At 38.0% G+C, this 23,928-nt stretch overlaps 2 protein-coding genes across 2 annotated transcripts; both read right to left on the bottom strand.

Moving 5' to 3' along the window:
* Positions 1-1,431: 1,431 nt before the first annotated feature.
* On the bottom strand, positions 1,432-13,695 carry nbn (nibrin). The gene is made up of 17 exons (XM_020641937.3): positions 13,545-13,695; positions 12,922-13,043; positions 11,489-11,616; positions 11,197-11,356; positions 10,999-11,102; positions 10,798-10,915; positions 7,745-7,935; positions 7,519-7,619; positions 7,265-7,397; positions 6,944-7,143; positions 5,744-5,909; positions 4,471-5,110; positions 4,211-4,300; positions 3,530-3,673; positions 2,787-2,906; positions 2,654-2,703; positions 1,432-1,745 (listed from the first exon to the last, which is right to left on the bottom strand). The coding sequence occupies exons 1-17, from the start codon at positions 13,573-13,575 to the stop codon at positions 1,712-1,714; spliced, it is 2,532 nt and encodes an 843-aa protein (XP_020497593.3). The 5' UTR covers positions 13,576-13,695; the 3' UTR covers positions 1,432-1,711.
* Positions 13,696-14,344: 649 nt separating this feature from the next.
* msmp2 (microseminoprotein, prostate associated 2) lies at positions 14,345-15,941 on the bottom strand. Its single transcript, XM_065958011.1, has 4 exons — positions 15,705-15,941; positions 15,500-15,610; positions 14,870-14,978; positions 14,345-14,780 (listed from the first exon to the last, which is right to left on the bottom strand). Exons 2-4 carry the CDS (start codon positions 15,606-15,608, stop codon positions 14,606-14,608), a joined length of 393 nt encoding a protein of 130 aa, XP_065814083.1. The 5' UTR covers positions 15,609-15,610; positions 15,705-15,941; the 3' UTR covers positions 14,345-14,605.
* Between the last annotated feature and the right edge of the window lie 7,987 nt (positions 15,942-23,928).

Here is a 23,928-nt window from a genome sequence, read left to right as displayed (position 1 = left end):
AGTGATCGATTACTCGTTCATGAGGTATTGAGAGTTCTCAAATATTAAAATGACATAAAATGCCCACCCTTAACATCTAGCAATTACCAGGTCAGACTTCTCCAACAAGAGTAATTGATTTTTTTTTAAAAACCCAACTTCACATATTCAAAAAAAAAATTCTTCTTCCATATTTTCGTACAGCTTCCAAGCGTCAAGGACACAAAAGTGTAGTCAGGTTTGGAGCAGTGACAGTAGCAACCTATTCTTCTTTCCTCTATATTTTCCTTCCTTTTCAGTCATTTAAACATTGTGTGCAGGATTGTGATGTGTTATGCATAATTATTATTTTGTGTGCCGCTCACGCACAGCTCATGGTTTGTTTATTGTGATGTGACTCTTTGATCCCGTTGATGGAAGACTTTTCTTCTGCACCCCACAATACAATATGGGAGACAAGTCAGTATTTTAGGTAATGCATCTCTGTAGTCACATTATTTTTTTCCACTAACATCGTAGTTTAACATACTGCTGTATACATTTTGGTAATGATATAACAGAAAACTAGTTAAAATGTTGTTTATTATGTTGAATACTGAATTTCAGTTGAATTATTCCTTAGTACCTTTTGTTTGTTTTTGATATACATTTTGAATTTATGCATGCAGGCATGAGCCATTGCCTAGCAGTAGCTGCTGTGAGCAGAAGACAGACAAGTGCTTTGAGGACAAACAAGAAACAGGACACTGCAGTGGAGACAGGGTGAGAAAAAAAAAAGTGAAGATTTCATTTTGAGTTTACTTTAAGGAAAAATTAAAACATGATCCTGTTGTACTTAGGTCAGACACAACTGCTCTCAAAATCCAAGACCAATCTTCACTTGGATAGATTTATAGTGTGTCCATCCATAAACTTCTGTATAAGAATAGATACGCCTTTTTAATTTGAGTACTGATTTGTAAGAATTTCTTAAGCAACTTGCAAGTAGAAGTAGAAAATTTGCTTTCAACACAAAGTAATGGGCAAAATATTCTGATGCAAAATGCAGAAAAAAAAATGTGACCAATGGTTCCTTTATGAAAAAAAAAAACATTTACTTATCACTGCACAACTTATGCTGAATGCTGACTCGCAACTCATAGATGGCACTTGCCTTGATGGTAGATATTCTGGTATGACAACTACTAATCTGAGCTATTTCAGATCGGTAAAAGTGCCTGTAGGGTTGGCTGATGGGTATTGTTTAAGAAAAGGGGGCAACATGAATCCTTTTTAAAAGTTTGTAGTTCAGCCAACAGCAGGAAACCCATTTGGTCTTAACTTCAAAACAAAGGACTCTGCTTTCAGCATGTGGAGTTTTAATACTCTCTTGTACAATGGAAGAGTTTTTAAAGTTTTGTATGACAATTTTTTTTATCATTGACAAATAAAAATACGTAGAAAAAAACCCTCTGAACGTGAGACTGTTTTATTACATTTCCTGGTGTCAGCGGCTTCATTAGTAAAGAGTATGCACAAAACAACAGAATAAGAGAACAGGAAGAGAGCAACATTGGCAAACAACTCCAATCCGTTTATATTACAATCATGTAACGAACATGAACTATGCTAACTACATTCATTAGCATTATAGCTGAAATGCAGATGCTTAATAAAGTGTCGTAGGGTTTGACATACTTCCTTGCCTTTTTGAAAATTAATTCACTCTGCAGGATGTCAACATGGAGGCGACTCATCTTCTCCTGGTGAATTTGGTCGGGTTGTACCTAAAGACACATATGCACACAGAGAAACACAACATTTGATCTCATAGGTCTGTCCATGTCGAGATGGGCTTTTAACATTCCTCGTGGATCATTCCTCAATGTCCTTAGATGCATTTTGAACAAACCATAAAAAGAGTCCAAATGAAGGGCTGTTAAACATGGAAAGTGTTTGAACAGCTTAAAGCAAACAGGCTTCCTATAAAGCACGTCTGGAAACTTCGTTCAGACCAACCAAAAAACATACCGGATTGTTTTCTTAGTGGCAGAGTCTGTTCTCTGGCTATGCATGACTGACTGAGCATGACTCAGTGATCAAACAAATAAGCTCTCTTACACGCACGCACGCACACACGCACACACGCACACACGCACACACGCACACTCAATATCAGACCATCTTTTTTCTGCTTAGTCAAAGAAAAAATGGCAATGGCCGCAACAGGAGCTTACATCACCTCTGTTTCCTAGGTAACCACTATGACAAAAATATTTACTCTGCTCTGATTGGTCAGACTACAGCTGAAGAGGTCCAGTACACATGATTCCAGTTAACTATGTTGTTTTTACCAGACGATTATGATAAGACCTTTACAGACAGACTTCACCAGAATGATTACAAAGTGAGGATGTTTTTAATGCAACAATAACTCCAGGACACATTTTTTGTATGTGTAAACTTACTTGGAATAAACCGTTTGAATTCAGACAACACTGTTTCATATGTTAATGTCTAACCCATTGATAAGTAGTTAAAATAGTTTGGGAATTCACAACTCAACATGTGAACCTTGATTAGATGTGACTGTGAGTCTTCCTTTACAAACCTCCCAAGGTTTAAGAGGAAGCCGCTAAGGGGGTAATTAGCTCATTATGCATCATTGAGAACATGACGGGATCCTGTTTCTCACCTGAAGAGGTCATCTCCAACACTCTCGTCCTGCTTGCTCTGACGCTCCTCCTGAAACAAACACAGGTTCCAGATTATGTATAATGACTCACACAGTTGGCAGACAGATGACAGAAACAATGGGACAGCAGTACCTCCGCTGCATCTTTCAGCCATTCATCCAGATCAGAGTTCTTGCCCCTGTTATGAACCAGCAGATCGGAGCCTCCGATGATGTGGGTTAGCGCCTGGCCCTGTGCACCTGGCACATTCATCTGTCACAATCACACAACCAAATCCAGATTAAAAAACATAACACAGTTTTTGTTCTACATAAAGCTGTTTCTTTAAGTCCCATCACTATAGACACAGTTTTAATCAGGACATACACCTCTCAGCTCTCAAGCTTCAGTCACTATAAATGGAAATGTATGAAGGAAGATATCACTCATTAGTGTGCCTGGAGGGAAAAGAGAGTCACTTTAAAAAGAAAAAAATGCCCTCAGAATTAAATGACCCCATTTATTTTGGGTAAAATGGCTGATATTACATTTTTTGTTCATCAATAACTTTAGTGCCTGAAAGTGATTTGTTCCCTGCATTTGAGAGGGTGTGGACATTTTTTTTCCCCTTTTCGAATAAATGTTATTCAAGTTAAGTCACAGGTGAGCTGTATAATAATCATTAAAGGACAACGTAATTACATCGAATGTACAGCGCCTGTAAAGAGCTTTGTAAAAACTCCTCATTTAAATTTCAAATGAGGCTCTGAGTGTGTGTGTGTGTGTGTGTGTGTGTGTGTGTGTGTGTGTGTGTGTGTGTGTGTGTGTGTGTGTGTGTGTGTGTGTGTGTGTGTGTGTGTGTGTGTGTGTGTGTGTGTGTGTGTGCGCACTCTAACCTTGCGGAAACGTTTGAAGTTCTTTGTGAAGCCATTGTCCGTCATCCTCTGTGGTTTGTTTTTGGGAGTAACGGTGACAGTGAGGGATCGGAACTCCACCAACACCAGCTTTTGAGGAAGGTCTTCATCAATCTTTGACTCCTCCTGTGAAGCAGCACAAAGACGTTTTATCTCGTGGGCTTTGATATTCATTCTAGCAAACATAAAACATTTGATAGAATATCAAAGAAAACATTATTTAAGTTATTTAAACAACAGCAGCAGGATGTTCAGACAGTTGGGCAGATTCTCTTCTATGAATGTCACTACTCACAGACCTTCTGAGGATTTCCATTATTATAGTGCTGCCCTGCAGTGGGTATCAGGCTGTGCTGTCTCTAATGCACTTTAGTACTGTAGTACCGCTACATACGAGATATCTGAAGAAGTAAACTCTGAAATGTGTGTTGATGCACAGCCGTTTGAGCCTCAGTGGAGACTAAGCATCAAAACTTGCGCTGCACCATTTGGTTTATATTCTGTCCTGAATCTTTTAGAGTCACAATAAAAAAAACGTGAAAGGACGATTCTGACAAAAAAATACATTAAGACAAAAAGCATCCAGGTACAGAAAGAAAATGCAGATTATTCAAAGGGGGGAGAGAGTTACATAAACAGTAAGAAGTTTTTTACAGGACTCACTTGGACCTCCTGTTTTATCATTACAGGCTTTAAAGGCATCGGTTTCTCTTCTTTGGGCTGGCAGATGTCTCCCTTGAGTTGATTCAAATCCTACAGCGATACAGAGGATGACAAATGGTCGTGGTATGAGTGAAATATATTTTTTTATAAAAACATGATGTGAAGAAAGAAGTGTGTATATGCTGAGAAAGTTCATGTGGAAAATCATTTAGACTAATAACTGGATGAAGACAAAAATATCGACTTAAATAACTTCTCACCTTAAGAAATGCCTCGTCATCTTCAAAAGGCTCTATTTCTTTACTTAGCACTTTTGCAGCTACACTGGACTCATGATAAGATTTCCTGTACTCAGGACTGACCCGCTCTGTCTTGATGGAGGTTATATTTCCAGATGGTTTATTGTGTTGCATTTTGGAACCTGACTCCTCTTGCAGGCTTGTCTGAGGCCTTTCAATTCTTTCATGTTCTTCTACATCGATCCGTTGCCTCTTGCTTATTGATGAAGTCTTCCCAGTATTCACAAAGTGTTTCTGTTCCGTTGAGCTGATTGTTACACTCCGGGCCTTCTCTACTCGTTTACCTGATGGAGGTTCATCAAAGAAGTCCATATCCTCGGACATAATAGACTCCAGTTCATCCATTTGTATCTCTGCTTCCATCTCCTTCCTCTTCCCACTCCGTGGTCCATCCTGGATGGAGTGGGAGACCCTGTGTGACTCAGCCTCTGGCGGTACTACAAAAAGATCTCCTGCTGACTCCTGAGAAGTTACTGCAGGGACTCTCTCTGAACGCGAGCTGCTTTCTACGGAGGAGTGCTGTTTCTGTATGCGGGTGGATGATTCCAGTACTGGTCGTTTGGGCTCTGACATAACAGCAGAGAGATCGTCCTCCATAGGTCTTGATGACAGGATGACACAAAGAGACAGGTCAGAAAATACCTTCACCTCACTCACACTCACACAGTAACAACACTTCAGGTGAAAGACCGCAAAAAGACTACAAAAGACAACAGAAAAGTCAGCAAACTCAATGTCCTTTAAAGTATGTATTATCTGGGAAGAGCAGCAGATAATACATACTGTCCAGAACATTGAGTGTGCTGACCTTTCAGTTTTCTTTGAAGTATAAAACCTCCAGCCTGTAAAACACAACGCTTTGCTGCTAAATTTGAGGATCAGATTAATTTACTGTAACCATCATGAGTCTTTCAATGTCACATCAGTGCAAACAGATTTGTATCCTATTGTGCAAATATAAATACTGATACTTGATATATAAACACATGTTGGATACTCTCTAATTGGAACGATACCTAATGGGTGCTGTTGCCTCATTGTTTTCCCTTCCTTCCACTATGACATGAGGAGACTTTTGCTGAGACTAAACCAGACAAAACCACTACACTGTGGTAGTTATGGTCCCTGAGATCGTTGTAAGCTAAATGTGTGTTGGTGTCATGGAGTAAACCAGTTTTACAGTTAAAGCGCTGAATCGTGATATGTTCCTCTAATCCACCGAGTAAGCGTTTACCTTTTCTTGTTGACAGGTTGAAAGAAAGTGGTCAGGGTTGACTGTTTCTGTGGGGAAGCTTGTGCAGGGACTCTTTGTTTCTGAGGAGATTCCTTCTGCAGGAATGTTTTTATGGGCTTTGGAAAAGATGGCTGGGACAAAAGGCCACCACTGCTTTCACTTGAAACTGGAAAAAAAAAACAATTACTTATGATCTGATACAGCATTACAGGCAGTCAGCACATGCTTCTATGGTGAATAAATTCAAGGGTTGAGAATTACAAAGGAAATGGAAATGCTATCTTAACCGTACTTTTCAATCTAATAGGCAAAGAGGTGGAGCTGAGAAGAGCCTTGAGTCTTCTGGCAAACAGCTATGATGCTCCTACCTGTCAGTCAACTCAGCCATGCCCCTAATTATACAAATTTATGAATCACTCTTAGGCTTAGTAATTAACGATTTCTTTGCTTTTTGCAGCCAGCCTCAAGTGGACACTCTGGGAACTGCAGTTTTTTGCACTACTGCATTGGTTTCATTTTTCCAAGACTTGGCTAGAAGGCATGTTTCACACAAAGTTTAAATATTAATTCAACAAATAGACATTGTGTGCCTAGCCGCAGTAGTACACACGGCTATAAAACATGTCTGAAGCAAAATCAATCAAATGTAGATGGACCATTTGTACTTTAAGAGGCATCAATCTAGATGACTAGATCAGTTCTGGCATTTTTTTAAAGGTTTGTTTTGGAGCTTTTTCTGCCTTTATTTAGAGATAGTACAGGGGAGAGAGTCAGAAATGGTGGAGAGCGAGAGAGAGGGGGCTAACATGCTGGAAAGGAGCCACATGTCAGGACTGGGCCGCCCGCTTGGAGGACTACAGCCTCTGTACGTGGGGGGTGCGCTCTAACCACAATGCTACCGGCGCCCCCTGAATGTTGCTATTTTGTTACTTTGTACAAGTAAAACTAAATAAACAATTTGGAAGTAGTTTTTTAATTACTAAAGCCAAAAAATACTTTTGAACAATGGAGAACTAACTCTAGTAACTTTGTCTGTTTACTCAATCGTGAAGAAGTTACATTTTGAAAAAGAAAAAAGGTGTGTAGTTCCGCTCAGGCTCCATGTTGTGTTTCACAGAATAATCTGATCAGGATTATGCTGAGACAGCAAATTTAACACAAAGCAGAGATCTGGTATTTGTATTTATAAATCTTAACTACCTGTCGGTTTGGACTCAGGCCTCTTCCTCTCTAAGTCAGTTTTCTCAAAAGTGTTGAATGATGAGCTCATCGTGTCGTCCACGACACACTGTCTGGTCTTCTTCTGCGCTTCAGGTTTGGATCCACCAAACTGACTGCTCTGCTTCTTCTCAGGAGTCTCCCCCACTGCTGTCACCTCTGTCACTACACATCGCTGCGTCCTGGATGATAAAAAAGATATATAACACACATCAGTCTGAGTCTTTCTGTAACAAACTGCAGAGTACAAAGTTTAAAGAACTGAAACACATAACAGGAATCTGCCTGAGTATGTGCTGGTACCTTTGGGATGTCTCTGTGTTCGCTGCATATGCTGTGATGTTCTGAGATGCAGCAGGTAACACTGTCTCATCCACTGCTACGCTTTGAGACAGCGAAGCACTTGGAATTCTGGTTGGAACTTTTGGAGCTGTCTCTAAAACGTGAACAAAAACAAAAATCAAAGATAAAATGTTACCTGAAGAAACCTTTGTGTGAATTAGAAAAAATAGAAAAAATAAGAAAGCACTGTGTTTTTTTTCTGTCTGGTCACCAACCTGAGACCGGTATTAGACTAGATGGATTGCAGTATTTGTCACAGGAAGCATAGATGGCAGCCAAACCAATTTCAGACTCTGTGATGACTCGGAGGCCTTTTCTGTGTCATTGGAAAATGAAATGATGAATGAGAGTTGGTTTAAAGTTTACACAATCATCACCGTGATGGGGTTAATCACCAAAACAAAACTTTGAGTGCTGTTTTACAGAGAATCTGTACCAAACCTTTGAACAATATTCTTCACAGAGTTTGCCCACTCATTAGCGGAGGAGGGCAGCAGAGTTTGGGAGCTGCCTGTTGAAGTATCCACTACACAGCTCTGCTGAGACTCCAGCAGGTCTGTGGGCAGACGGTTCTCCTCCAGCAGTCGACTTCTGCCACCTCCAAAACTCACTGCTGTACTCAGGCGCTTCATCTGCAAACGACATCGACACAATTAAACACACAGTATGGCTGTACAGCAGTTCAGAGATACTCTCTGAGTGGCTGTGTGTCTCATGATGACAAAATTTGTAGTCGTACCCCAAGATATAAAAATCTAGATATGTTTTGATCAGCAGTTTTCATACTTGTCGTCAGAGCAGAACAAAAAACTGCTGGCGTAAACTTTCACAGATAGAGAAAGAATATTATTGGATCTTGTATTTTATTTACTTTTTCTATGTATGGAGATGTTTTAAAAAGTTAATTGGCAGCGTAGATTTGTTTTTTTATAGGCTAAAAAACAAACAAAAAAAATTATATAAAACTATATACAGTATGTAGCGACCTTCTGCTTAGACCAAACTGAAGCTGAATGGCTAAAAAGGATTAATGAACACGGGTTATGGTTGCACTCCAGCCCTCTCTTGCTGAAAATCGTCAACTAAAAATCAGCATGATAATTGTATAGGAGTTATTTGTTTTTTTGTATATGGTTTTCTTTGTAAACACCAGGGGGCAGCGGCCACCTTGCCAAGCACTCAGGCTGAGGGGAACCGTTTAAATGTGGAAGGTGTGTCACTGTGAGGTGATGCCCCAGGAAGGGAAACAGGTTTTGAAAGGTTAATGAGACGTGGCACAAAATGTTTGTTCGTTTTGCATCATCATGAATTAAAGAAACGTGATTAAAGAATGGACACTTCTTATTCCCTGCATAAGGACCAACTGGAACGGTGCATCAGTGGCCATTTGTTAACTGTAATCATTTTCGTAACATCTTTGTTTTCTGACAAATAGCCGAGATATAATGTTTAAGTTTGCACCGAATTTTTAACCACCTCATTGTTTCAATAAACTGAGAAAAAGATGTCACGTAAGCCACTCTCACATACGCACTCCTGAACATTTCCAGATAATTTCTCAGGAGTAGTGCCACTGAAATCCTCCTGATGTGGTTGTTCACATCACAGCGGGTGACTATCCCGGAGTTTTGTGCAACTGTGAAAACAGAAGATTTGCATACTTATTTACCACCTGATTTTCACCAAAGACAAACAAAAAGGAATTAAGAAGAAAGATTATTAAGCTGGCTCAGCATATATTTAACATTTTTTAGAGGTATGGCTATGGGAATTTAAAAAACTAATTTCCCATAACCAGTCTTATCATGCATAGAATCATGTATGTACAGATGGGGGGATAAGAGAACGAGGGATAAACAAACAAACAAAGGGAGACCTTTTTTTTTTTTTTAACTTGTTCTTAAACTTTAAGCACTGGAGAAAAAATGATTTAGATCTAGCAGATCAGATTCCATACTCAAATTATCCATAGAAATCACCAGAAAAGTATTTATTCATACAGAATACAGATATTCTATAATGGTGTTGCTAAGGTACACCTACTGTACATCTTCAAGCTTAGAAAATACAGACACACTCTCTCATAACGTCATGAAAGTCTCACTTAACATTTCAGCTGGCTATGTAAAGCAGGGATGCAAAGACGAGGTGATGACTCGTGTAAGTGGCCAAAGGAGCCTATTTTGGTTGTTTGTTGTTGCTCCACCCCGGAACATGAATTACAGGTTTTAGTGCATGAGTCACACTCAGCTTGTCACTCACGGCGAGCAGGCAGGGGGGCTTGAGCAGAGTTACGTATGTGCACGGCTAATTTGTTTGTAATGGTCAACTGTTTTTTTTTGCTCCAAACGCGACACTAAAACAGGGTTTTATGGTTTACCATTAAGCATGAAGGTTCAAAGGTTTATGGAGATAGCTGTGTCCAAAGATGAAAGTTTGCACCCTTGGCAAGCGGAGCGAGGTATGTGCGTAATTTGTGAAGGTGTTAATTGAATGATTTATGAATGAATTGGGAGGTTCCCTACTATAAGGGATTGTGCAATATTGTTGTAAGTGTTTAATGTGATGCGCTGTGTGTTTGAATCAGGCCTGTTGTGATGTGGATGTTATTGTTTGTGTTTGTTTAAAGTAAAATGTTGCACTGTGAAATGTTTGCTTAGGAATGAATCGTTAATATTTATATATCTGTAATGAATTGAACACACTGTTTTCTGAATGTTCATTTTGGCTTTATTTTGCCTTTTTTCTAGTTTCACGGTGCTCGAAAAGAAATAAATAAATCGCATCAGTCGAACTCCACGCTTCCTCATATGTTGTCTTGGTCGAGGGCTGCTACAACTAGAGTGCTTCACTATCCTATTTTTACCCCCTAAAGTTGTTCATGTGAATGTGAACATATGAGTAGAAATCAACAAAGGAAAAACATTACACACAACAAACTGTTTTTCATACTATTTTATCAATAAGGAAACTAAGGAAAATGCTGCCCCTAATTATGTTTCATAACCTGCACATGTCCTCTGTCAAGCCTCACCTGCAGCTTTAGATTCTCATTCATGCATGACTCATGTCGATATTAAGATGCTGAGAGTTTATAAATTCAGCAGAAACAGCAAAACAGATCATTTTGAAATGATGAGGGTCTCATTAAAGCCTATTTTTTTTCTAATGAAGTGAACAATCAACCAGAAAATATCTCATCAACAATGAAAATCATTTAAAGCTGCATCTCTTCTCTGGAGCCCTGAGTCCCCAAGTCCCCGGATCTCTAGTCTACCGACTGCCTGGCAACTGATGTTTAGCTCATAAACATGACACTCATGTGATCACCTGTAAACATCCCGACTGGAAAAAAAAGTTATATTTTTAATAAAGGTGTGTTATTGACTGGCAGCAGAGGATTACTGCTGATAACATGAGATCCTGCTTTTCTTGTTTTAATTTTCAGATCATAAAAACAATACGAGGTTACAGAAAAACACAAGTTAACATACCTGTTTAGCACTGAGGAAGACGAAAGTCTTTCCAGCAAAAAGCTGTTTGCGAAGTTCAATCGCTCCAAGGTTGACATCCTCTTTACTGAGGCTAGGCTCATCGATCTCAGGGATGAAACTTAAATAGAAAAAAACAGCACAGATAAGATCGTGTTTGGTACAGTGTGAGGTCCGTCTACTTAAAGATGGATTGTGTTGTACCTCTCAGCTTTAGGAGGAGGTTTTTTTTGCTGAGCGGCTTTGCTGAGTTCTGAGAAGAACTCTGGCTTCACGATGGGACGGCAGCACAGCAGAGCAGAGATAGTCTATGAGAAAAGGAAACAAGAAAACATTTTTAATCAATGCAACGACGAACACATCACATGTGCTGGTCAGGAGGATTCACAGACGAGTCCTGACCTTGATGGTGACTTTAGCAGTGGGCATGACCAGGTGGGTGCAGTCCTCAGTCCAGGTGTTGACCAGATTTCCACCCAAAGCCGACAGAGCCTGAGAGAGTGATGCTTTGCCATCATTGTCCAAACATGATGAACACACCACCGGCTTCAAATGGACCACACTGAGGAGAATCAGTGACAACAGAGGAGATTTGTATTAATTGTGAGTGACATTGGACCTTTTCTCAGTTTGGGTCAAATAAAACTAAGATGGAATGCAACTTGAAGTAAAAAAATAAAGTTTAGTTAAATACCTGAATTTACTGTGGAAAACCCCAAACGTGACCTCGTCCCATGACTTCAGGTTCATTGGTGTGTTTTCTTTCAGACGCTGGCTGTTGACAAAGGTACCATACTTGGAGGTGTCTTTCAGAGTCAGTGTCTAGGAATGAAGTAAGAGCAACTCATTAAATCGTCCACAAACAAACCACTCCACATGCTCTATATGTTTCTGAATAATTAGGCATATCTTAAATGATAAACCCAACCTTTGAATGAAGCCTAAGATTGTTTTCCTTGATGGAGGAGGGAAACAAGTATGAGCCAGTTGGAAAGGATCGTGATTGTGTAGTTCCAGTTGTGTTGGACTGGTGCAATAGTGTCACCTTCTGAGCAGAAGCACCAACACACAGGTAAACATTGTCCAGGAGCGAGTAAAAGATGACCAGGGGTGGGGGACACGTCAATGTAAGATGTTGATTCATAAGAAAATATTCACACTCATAGGAGACGATCCACTATATAAACCGTACGCACGGCAAATGTTAATATTTCATTATGGTGCAATCCAGTTCAAAACCAATAAGTGAAAATATTATATGATGACAAGGATGAGAAATACTGTTTGTGATGGTGAGTAAAGGATGATAAGGGAGAGTGTGCTTATTAAGTGAAAGATGAAGTGTAGTTTTGTCAGTGCTGGAGGATCAGTAAGAGTGTCTATTAAAAATAGTGTTTTATGGCACTTACATTTCTTGATGCAAGACACAATAATACTCATGTATGTTCAACATTTCTGTGTTACCTCCGCGTACATCCTTCTGCTTTAATGTGTGAATGAGCTGATGAGCTCGTTTGAAGAATACATCAATAAAATGATGTATGAAGTAAAGTAACCAGCAAGATAATAATAATAATAATAATGCATTGCTTCGTACAATTTCAATGAGTACTAGTGTGTTGTTTTCCTGCCACATTAAGTTATGCTGACCTCATCCTCTGTAATAGTTTGAGTTGAATCTTTATTGGAGGGTAGTCTCGAGAGATCAACACACAGATTTACTAGAATGAGTTTAAATGTTGTTGTGAATAATATCAAAGCTTTTGTCATTTTGATTTCTGATTAAGTCTGATTCACATCTTTGTACTGTGAGCTTTAGGTGCAAAATGAAATCAGTGAGATTCTGTTTCCATCTCAGTACAGAAACAAGTGAAAGACATGCATGTATTGATTTCAGCCTCTTATACCTGTGGAATAAAATTACATACTTTCTATTGAATTTAGGATTGCATATAATCATGAATGTGCAAAAGCCCTAATATGAAAGTTATGTTACATAAAAGCTGAGTAAACTGTTCATCTAGAGCACTGCAGATTATGTTGAACAATTTTAGTTCTTTTAAATAACAAATAGTTTAATGAATGAACATTTTTTGTAATGATTATGTCTTCATGTCTTCGTCTCACCTGGTCAGCAGCAGTGAGGTGAGCGTGAGCCCTGCTGATGGACTGGTCGCTGGTTAGGATGATGTCACAGTTCTTGCGTCCCACCACATACTCCTTACTGGACACAAGATAGTAGGTCTCACCTGTTGAGAGACAGGAGGGACAGGAGGAACATTATGGACCTTCTATTGTAAAATCATCATCATTCATGACAAGATGAACAAATATTTAAACATTTAGTTATTTTCTTAATGTTTGCCAAATGCCAATCATCTATACAGATATATATGTTTATGTGTGTGTGTACACGTCTAGTGTCTCCTGCATCAATGTGAACAAGATTTGTATGAAACTGAATATGTATTAGAAATGTGAAGGAGTAACATTTCACATTAAATGACACTTCAGATTCCCATTTTCAAAAAGTTAATCCCGTGCAGCCTCCACCCTTCAACATTTCATCTTAAGGGACACTTCGATAGTAAAGACTTTGACTACATACATAACTAAAAACCAAAACCAAAACCAAAACCATAGTGATCGTCATGCAGGTTACATTTCTGCACTTTATAACTAACTTGACCAATGCTTTAACATTGACCTGCTAGCTGGCGTTAAAGGTCATCCAACGCACAAAAAGTTACCTTCAGACTGCAGGGGTGTCAGTATCCACATTTTAATGTATGCTGATGCTATTTCATTTATTAAACCACCTGAAACTCAGAAGAAAGGCGGCATTTTAGAGAAACCAGTCTATTTGCAGTGAGTAACAACAAGGCGTGGGCACTCACAGCAGCGCGCCAGCGTGTGACGTAAAAACCCTGCGCCGCTGCTTTCCCTTTCAAAATAAAGTGATGCAACTCATCCATCAAAGTTAAGTGTTAAACTATGTGTTATTATAACTTTTTATGCAATGGTGTACATTTCTGAAGAAAATTAACAGTAATACTTCAGCACTTGTTGAGAATTTCCAGTTTTTGCTACCTCAATCCTCAACTCCACCACAAGATAAAGATATTAAGATAAAGATATTAAGATAAAGATATTAAGATAAAGATATTGTGCCCTACTTTTTCCACCCCCGCATTGAACTGATAAGAATAACTACTTTGCAGATTATCTATCAAATATCAACAATTAATTCACTTATGTTCTGCCTTTCTATATTTTGATGCATCTACTTTAATGCGTTTAGTTTAGAAACATGTTTTATCCTTTAACTTTGGTTTCTTTACCTGTGAAACGGAAAATAATAACATCACCATATTGTTGTTTTTTCTGTCCCGAGTCATCTATTTGTTTGCAGATATTTATTGCTTTGTCAAATATGCTTTTAAAACATATTGAATTTTGTTTGAATTCCCCATTTCTTATAACAAGGAATTTATGTAACAATAATATAACAATATAACAAAGTAAGTATAAAACCACAAGCAGCACAATGTTAGACTTGCAATTTTATTCAGTCATAAATCTTGAACCATTAACAAAAGGAACACTCAGACAGTGGCAACAACAACAGTACAAGTAAAGATATTAAATGACACATAGAAACAAAGCTAAAATGTGATTCCTAAGGGGTTTTAAATTTTAGAATACTTACAAACCTTATGCCACAATTATACCCATATTATTAATAAACTGATTTCAAAATAAACATAATATATTTCTTTATTGCTATTTTCTTATATATTTTGCTTAATACTCAAAATATTGGATCATTGTCAGACTTCCATGGTTGTCCTGAGGCTGTTCTGAGACGGCCTCGTCCCCAGAGGCAGGGTAGTTTTCTGTTGACCCTCATCACTGCAACACTTGTACAAGAGTCCGGTTTACGGATGATCTCACACCAGTCAGGATAGTCCACAGGTTTAGATTCACTGCAGGGCAGAGCAGAGTTACAGAGTATATCCAGGATGCAAATGAATACTTTTTGGGATGACTGAACATTAAAAAAATTCAAACTCACTGGTCACAGCATCCTACTCCGAAGGGCTCCATGCAAACACACTGGTAACAGTCGCTGGTTAACCAGCTCTCGCCAATATCATACACCTTTCCCATGTGTTCACAGCTCCCTGCAAATTAAAACCCAGAATTATTGTGACATATTTGTGAGTCCCTGGAGTGAAATAACTAACACAACTTGTTAAAGTTAAGCTTTAAAAATAGTCCTTAGGTAGTAGTATATAAACAATCAGCTAAATATACTTTAAATAGTAATCAATGATACTAATCCATACATTGCGTAATGTTTACAAATTTCAGATAATTGTCCTGTTATAATTATAGTTTAGTTATGTCTGATCCATTGAGCTTTTTGATTACATATTGCTACGTATTTTTTAATACAAGCATAAAATATTATATAATTTGCAAAAACAATTGAGCCTGTAAAGTCAAAAGCTGCAAGCCAATGAACGGATGTTATTTCCACCCATTCCCTCTTTAGAAGAATGAAATACAATATCAGAATAAAGTGACATAAAAGTACCTCAAAATGTTGTCCATTACTTTCTCCACTGGCCATGTACACATTATATTCTATTGGAAACATTCATATAATCACAAACACACATGAACACTTGACACAATGTACCTTTTGTGTTAAAGAAACACTCTCCACTGTTGTACACAGAGAAACATGGCACACTGGCGCTCAGGAACAACAGAAAAGCCAACAGCACTCCTCCTGCTGTGTGAACCATGTCTAAATAATCAAATAAGCAAAATGACTGGTAAATCAACATTAAATACGAATATCTAATAACTTAATTTGACAATGATCAGATAGTTGATCTTACCTATTTTAAGATTTCCAGTTTGTGCTTTGAAGAAGTATCCTTCCTGTTTTCTCTTTTAGTCCTTTCGCTCTGTTCCCCTTGGTTTTAGTCTCGCTCTTGTTGTTTCCTTTCACTCTTCTCCCCCTTTTCCGTGCTCTCCTCGTCTCCTCCTCAGCGCCACTCTTGGACTGATGCTCGCTCTCCTTGCGCTCAGATATTTATACTGAACATCTTTAACTCCGCTCTTATTCCTACTTTCAATAATGCTATTTGCCCACCAAACCCCACCCTCCTTCACCCACCTACTCGTTAATTACCACCCTATATCTGCACACACACATACAACATGCAGACACACATGCAAGCATTATTGTAACAATGTTTGTCATTCTCATCCTTTACTGCTTCACTGAAATTGCCCTAGAGTATACAGTGTGCACTCTTTCAGATAACATTTGTCTCATGGTGGGCTTTTTGACCTATCAGTAGATCTCACTGGTGACACCATGCTTGGGACAACAGGCTGTGGCCTATTGTCCTTCACAGGAGCCACATGCATGTGTGTGTGTGTGTGTGTGTGTGTGTGTGTGTGTGTGTGTGTGTGTGTGTGTGTGTGTGTGTGTGTGTGAGTGTGAACCTTTGACCCCCACAAATGTCCAGACGCATGTGAATACATTTAACTGTAGCATTTGATGAAATTATGTTTTAAAACGAAATTTAAAAAAGCTATTTTTGTAATGGTTTACATGTTGAAGGTTTTTTTTTCTGCAATGATGGAAGAGGCTTGCTAAACTAAAATAAGAATCACAAAGGTTAAAAATAAGAAATGATGAGTAAAAGTCCTATATGAAGGTAAATCACAGCACTGTTAGAAAATTGTATCAACAGTATCAAAGTAAATGGATTCAAATGAAGATTGGCTTATTTCAAGAGTTATGTAATTCTTTTTTACTGTTTTACCACAAATGAACACATTCATATGCATTTTATTGCATAGATGGTAAATGAGAGACTATTTCAGAACTAAAAACCTAATTACATAATAATAACAAACATAGTTAAAAGTAAAAAACAAGAGCAACTGCATTGACTGCATGACAGTTAATGTAAAATGTAATATTCCTTATCATCAAATTAATTATTGAACCATTAAGCACAAAATTCAAACGTATACCTTTTTTGTGTGTTTGTTTTCTCTTTAAGATAAAGTGCTTCCTGACCAATTAGATGCTTTATATTTATGCATGTCGACTATAACTGTTATATCCCAAGTGACATGTTAGCTTCACCAGGTCTTTACATTCAACCTGAGGACTTACTCTGCATTTCTAGTTGCTGAGGATAACCCAGTCAGCTGAAATATAGTTTGTTAGTACTCAACCAAATTCTTGCTAGGACTTTGTAAAACATGTACTTGATTAAATGGGATCTGTCTTTTTTTCCTGACTAATGATTACGCTCATTGATGCACATCGTTTGCTTAATTCAATTTCATATGATGTTGTTATTTAGTCATCGAGCAAAGAGCATGACTGTTAATGCAGTGTTACATGATTCACTGAACTGCAGTTTCATTTCTCCAGTAAATGTCGCCTTAAAGTTTTTATTTTTCATATCAATCCAAAATGGGTTTTTTTTCTTCCTCCTAACTCAGTGTAAAAATACCCTTTATGTTTGGTTCAATTGAAGGTTGTTTTAGTGTTTGAGAATTGGCTCCAGTGGTTTTCCTTTTTTTGTGTGGGGATTTGTTTGAACAAACACCCTGACCCCTCTGATAACGGTTATATTGACTTATACGTTCACACACAAACAGACACACACACACACACACAACACAGTCTTGTTTCACTTGAACAGACATTACATTGAGTTGATTTAATTTCATGGATAGTAAACCTAAGCCTAACCTGATCAGAACCACTACTTTAGCTCACACTTTATCCTTACCTTGGAGCATCTCTTCAACCTTAAATTGAATGATTCACATCTTGGCACCTTGGGTGCATTTTGTCCATATAAGGCTGCCCTAAAGTAAGACTGATTATTGTCTCCACAAGTTTTATGAAAAAAACTAAAGGTTTAAAACAAAACCTGAAAATCAACCTTAACTGACTGTAGATCCGTTGACCATCTATGACACCCTCTACTGTTCCAACTAACACATTGTCCTGATTTTCAAAACTGTATGCTGCTTCTATGTAATGATGGCTTCTGTGCGTTGGGAGGAGGAAAAACTGATATGGCTTGTTTTGATGCACGGTTTCTGTCTTCTTCCTTTTACTTATTTTTGAGAACTCTTATACAGATAGTCATTTGGTTAGAAAGCATATTATTTATCCACATCACTGCCACAGTTTTTCCGGCTAGTGCTCCTGCAAGCTTGTGCACATATAAGGCACCTTACTTATTATGCTTCTGTTAATAAATAATAAAATGTCTTTTAAACTACCCATTAACTCAAAAGGAGACTATTTAATTAGCCCGAAGTGCAAAGCATGTTCCCTCAATTTAAAAACAGGTAACTGAAGCATAGAAAGTCAGAGAAGCATGAAACTTAGTATACGTATGTCTGACGCAATAGTAGGATGTGAATCAGACAGTAGAGGAATTACTGCAGTTAATATGTCATCACTGTTTAATTCATATGTCCTGCATGGATTAAACGTCATCATGATAAAAATAAACACTCCTTAATGAACTGTACCATTCCTAGGAAAAAAAGAAAGAGAGATAAAAGTAAGAAGCACTAACTGTCTTCTCTCTGCTCTGGAAAGACAGAGGCTGTTATCAGGTCTGTCTTTGTTCAGATGTGAGAATGTCACTAAACTCCTGGAGCAGGATGTTCTTGCTCAGCTGTAAAAATAAAAAAATACTGTAAAAGCTGAGCCGTCAGTCGTGTTAAAAGGGCTATTGTATGAGTGGGTGTGTCTGTGTTTGACTGAGAGAAAGGAGAGAGAAAGTAAATAGTCACAAAAGATATCCTGGGTAATTTTTGTTTGCTTTTTTATTCAGACCACAAAGGACTTCAATTTAAGTATGTCATTGTAAGTGTTCGACCTGTTTGCATTTTTGGACAGAAAGATCAACAAGGTATCTTTTGGGAATTTAGTTTGTTGCATTTTTTTTTTTACAGTAAAATCACCACAATATCAATGAAGTGTAATCAAACTTTCCACCTAGAGATTCATTGAAGACAGGAAATATTGAAAATGTAATATTCTACATTAAGCAACAGACAGAAGCACAAATGATGATATTTTTAATCATTCAAAACCATTTACCTGAACATCTGACTTCAACAAGGACGAGTAGTTAATGCCAGACTCTGTAGGAATATGTTTGATATTTAGTTGACAGGACAGAGCACAAGAACAACCGAATATCAAACATATCAAACAGCCTCCAGCCAATCAGAGACTTGGCAGACCCCAAAAAACCTGTGGCAGATGTGATGGATATGCAGTGGAAAAAAACAAGGGAGGGAAAAAGATAAATACAGTGTATGCATGGCAGGGGCCATCAGCATGTTTCAGAGTTAGTATATTATATCACATGGGATACCAAAGAATGCATAGAGTATGAATAATTTCAATATGAAATTCCTCAACCAGTTTGTCCAACACAACACAACACAAGCAGTAAGTGACAAAGGAAAGGCCTGGAGGGAGAGAGACACAAACAGGGAAACAGAGATCACCTATCAGTGACTTGATTTTCTTCAGGAAAAACAGGAATGATGTGATACAGGGGGGAGCAAGAAAACAGGAAAAACGAGTGTCACATTTCACAGAAAAAAAAAAAACCTATTCATTCTAAGCAATGTCACACACAAAAAAAGAGAATACTTACCACTTTCTTTATCAAAATGCAGCTTTCCGGTGTGAATCTTGTAAATCAAGTGTCTCAAGTCATTCAGAAAAGGATTCAACTTTTACATGAGCATGCAAGCTAAATTCTGTGTGTGAACCTCAGTGGGACAGTATTTATATACACAACCCTGTATGCCTGTATGTTTTGGGGGACCACCTACACTTACTCTTTTAGTAACACACACACACACACACACACACACACACACACACACACACACACACACACACACACACACACACACACACACACACACACACACACACACACACACACACTGCCTCTTGTAATTAGAGGTATATTGATCAGCTGCCGTGGCCTGCAGCCTTTCCTACCCACATTAGCCAGATCAATAAATGTAATGTTCATCCTACTGTGAGCGCCCCTTCTCTCTCTCTCTCGTTCTCTCACTCACTCGCACACAGGCGACCACAGATTCAAAGTCAAATAACATTCGGTTATTGCCTGTAGGGAGGAAAAGCGTAACACATGTTCGGCACACAAATGTTTTTTGTCCGTTACTAATAAACTGCTCAATAAGATAAAAAGATTAATTATTCATAAAGATATATACCAACATAGGAGATAGATGGGCCAAAGTAACTTACAGGGGTTTGATTTGTTCAAAAGAGAAGACAGTCAGCTTATATGGCAGACAAGGTTTGCCAGGGTAAATATTGCATTCGTCTACATATTTTGGGTTGCAATTTTTCTACAACAATTCAATCATATCAAATGGCTGTATTTCAGATTTCTACTTTATATAGGCATGCACACAAACAGTTAACAGTCATTGTAAAAAAACTTTTGCTGGAAATGTAGTGGGGGGGAGGGGGGGGTAATGTGATTGGTTAACAGTTTATAAAATAACTCTGGTTAGGATATTTTAATTTTAATTATCAAGTTTCCTATTAAAGCTCCATATGAGGAACTTTCAGTTTATTTCAGTTTCGGAGCCCACTGAGGACAAAGCAGACTCTTTTATCATGCTCTCATCCTGAACAGACAGTGAGATCACTCCTTGAGAACCCTGGTCTTAGAAAATGTTAACGAAGGCTGTTTTAGCAACGCGCTGTAACTCACTTTGTGTAACAACCTACAGTGTTAACGAGCATCAAAAATTACTATCTAGGAATAATCACTCTTGTCGCTGATGGTCTTGTTTGTAGGTTATAAAGAGGAATCAGTATTTCAGTCTGCTTTGTAACCAGCTAAAAACTCCTCACAGGAGCTTTAAGTTTGTGCCGTTTTTCTGCAGTGAAGGTGACCTCTGGCTGTCAGGGTGACCTCTAGTCGTTACTATGACTGGTTATTGTATTGTTAGGCTTATTTTTGCCTTTAGGGGGTAGTATGAGACTCACACATGTGTTGACATTACATCCTCTGTCAGATTTGATGGCCAATGAAGAATACAGCTCTTTAACCTGTGGGCGAGTCAGGAATCTTGTTTTGAGTTGAGGAGTAGAACGGGTTTAGTTGTTATCAAGTTTGCTGTTTGAATGTTTTCAGGGTGCAGTGTTTGAGTCACAGGATATTCAGTCTGTTTCAGAAATATCAACATGATGTAATTCCTTTATTTACTAACAATGCCAATCATGACAGTTGAATACGTATTTTTAACACAAAGGTACGTAATGTTCTCTGTTTTAATCCCTAGTCACATCCATCTGAATATAGAAAGAAACATATTAGTGAACAACAATCCTCTTTAATGACCACTGACTGTCCCCCTCTGCTGTCTCTGCATCCTCTCATGGTCTGACGCTGACCTTGTGAGCCTATTGGGGCGGAATGATGGTCCTCTGATTGCCTAACTGTGAGCCTTGGGGGAGTATTTTGATCTCCAACAGATGGAGGACAGTGTGCGTAAAAACTGAGAGATGACAGGGTAAGCTGAAAAATGATTTAAAATGTAATATCATGTTATTTTTAAGACTAAAGTTATTTGAATATGCTAAAATGAAACATATACAGTATGTATCTTTTTCAGCCTATAATGACCTCCTCTAAAATCTGGGATAAATCTTTCAACCGTGATTAAGTCCTATAGTCTTAAAATGTTTTATTTTTCAATCTGATATTAAAGGTTGGTGATCAAAATATATATTTTTTTCAGTTTAATTTAAGACATGATGTAGTTGATGCCAAGGCAGATTTATTCAGCCAACACATCAGCCAGTTTTTCTGGTTTGTTCTGACTTGCTTAAAAGGATGCAACACTAACCATTTAAAAAAAAAAAATATTTTTAATGGCTTAATCCAAATAAAACAGGGTTGTTTTTCCTCTGTTTCTTTTAATTTATTTTATTTTGCTTTTGCTCACCCCGTGACCTTATCTGAGAGTTAAAATGCTAATTATATGGGCTCTATATCTGCTGTAATTAGCAGCCTAATAATAGGGAAGGTTATAGTGCACACAGAGGAGCATTAAGTCACACATTAGAAAAGACAAAAGTTTTATAATAAATTATTTGTTTAATCGTATTCCCATGGAACACCTTGTGTAGTTCAAAGCACTGTTAAAAAAAACAGCTTCATCAGTTTTATCCTTTTGTTAATTTTCAGTTTTTCTGATCAGGGTTGTTCCTTTTTTTATTTGCAGGTTGAAATTATAGTACAACATGCATATATAACACACTTGTAATTAAAAACTCAAACATTCTTGTTCCAAAAGAAAAAAAACATGATGAACCTTTAGGCTGAGTGATAATGTAAACTGTACAGCCAGAGCTTCACAGGAGAACAGAGTGTCAGAAAAGGCTTCAGGATCTGTGATTGGTCAGTGCTTTGGTCTGTCTGTCTCTCTCTCACACACACACACACACACACACACACACACACACACACACACACACACACACACACACACACACACACACACACACACACACACACACACACACACACACACACACACACACACACACACACACACACACACACACACACACACCCTAGGCAGAGAAAGGCAGACAAGGTTGACAACAGTTATTCAATACCTATCGTTGTGTTGGAGGTAGAGGGGTTATCTAACTAAGAGAAATACATTTGAGGAAAACTAATGGCTAACCTGATGGTAGATGTTTTTTTTTGTTTCTCTTCCTCATAGAGAGTATTCCAATATTTACATGCAGTCAAATACACGTCCTTTTTAGGCTCATAGCACAGTATTTATTTGCATTTTAATGCAAATAAATACTGTGCTATGAACTTATTATAAAGAAGTTATTCCCTAAGAATTTTAACTCCTGTGCATCTCTAACACAATTTGCATGTTATCATAATCTCTGCAAACAGAATGAAGGTCATTATGAAATTAGATTGTAAACTCTTGTGTGTGTTTAGTAGCAACACCCTGACTTTTGTGTACAGAGTGGGCGATGTTTGGCACATTCTGAAGCACTGATAATTACTGTATATTTCTAATATAAAAAACCATTCTGAACAATGACGAACGTGCAAGGCATTGATGTGTGAAATTAAAGACAAACTACTCACAGAAAACACTCACAAGACCTTACGTCAGTGTTCTTCAGAGGTTCATGATTGTTTGTTTTTTTGAAGAATAGTCTAGGAGAGTATTTGTGATGTCAAAAGGTTAATTTGTGACACAGGACCCTCTTTTGTGACATTTTGCAGTCAAACCAGAGGTGCTGCTGCTGCTTCAAACACTGATGTGACAATAAAGACAGACTTGAGTCCTGCTACAGCGGACCCTACTGTCACTGGGCACACACACACACACACACACACACACACACACACATATATATATATATATATTTAACAGAAACATTCACCAACAGCATCTTTTTAAAATATCACAGTCTGGGGTGCTGGTGGCGCAGTGGTTAGTGCGCATGCCCATGTATGGAGGCCATAGTCTTCCAAGTGGACGGCCCAGGTTCAAATCCAGCCTGTGGCTCCTTTCCTGCATGTCGTTCCCTACTCGCTCCCTGATTTCCAACTCTATCCACTGTCCTGTCTCTACATTTAAGGCACAAAAAGCCCAAACATAAATCTTAAAAAAATATATGAACAATAAAAAAATATATATCACAGCCTGAGTCCTGCTGATAATTGCAGAGGTGTGTAGGTATGTTTCATAGTCAAAAATGACTATTTATGCTTTGAAAAAAAATGTTTTATTTAAGTTCGTTCACAGCGCTGTACTTAATTTCTTTGTGCAAAATTCTTAAACTGAACTATGGCAGACAAACTTTTTCTTTTTTTCCCTTTAGTTAAAATCCATGTGTGGGAAATCTTGCTCCTAACTATAAAGATATTTGCATCATGGCACAATTTGTTATGAAGTATTTTACACCCACAAACACAGACAAACAAAAAAAATATAACAATAACCCACATCAAAAAG

The sequence above is a fragment of the Labrus bergylta genome, chromosome 8, assembly GCF_963930695.1.
Source record: "Labrus bergylta chromosome 8, fLabBer1.1, whole genome shotgun sequence".
Lineage (NCBI taxonomy): Eukaryota > Metazoa > Chordata > Actinopteri > Labriformes > Labridae > Labrus > Labrus bergylta.
Note: the sequence above shows the minus strand (reverse complement) of the source record. Positions and strands in the feature narration are given on the sequence as shown.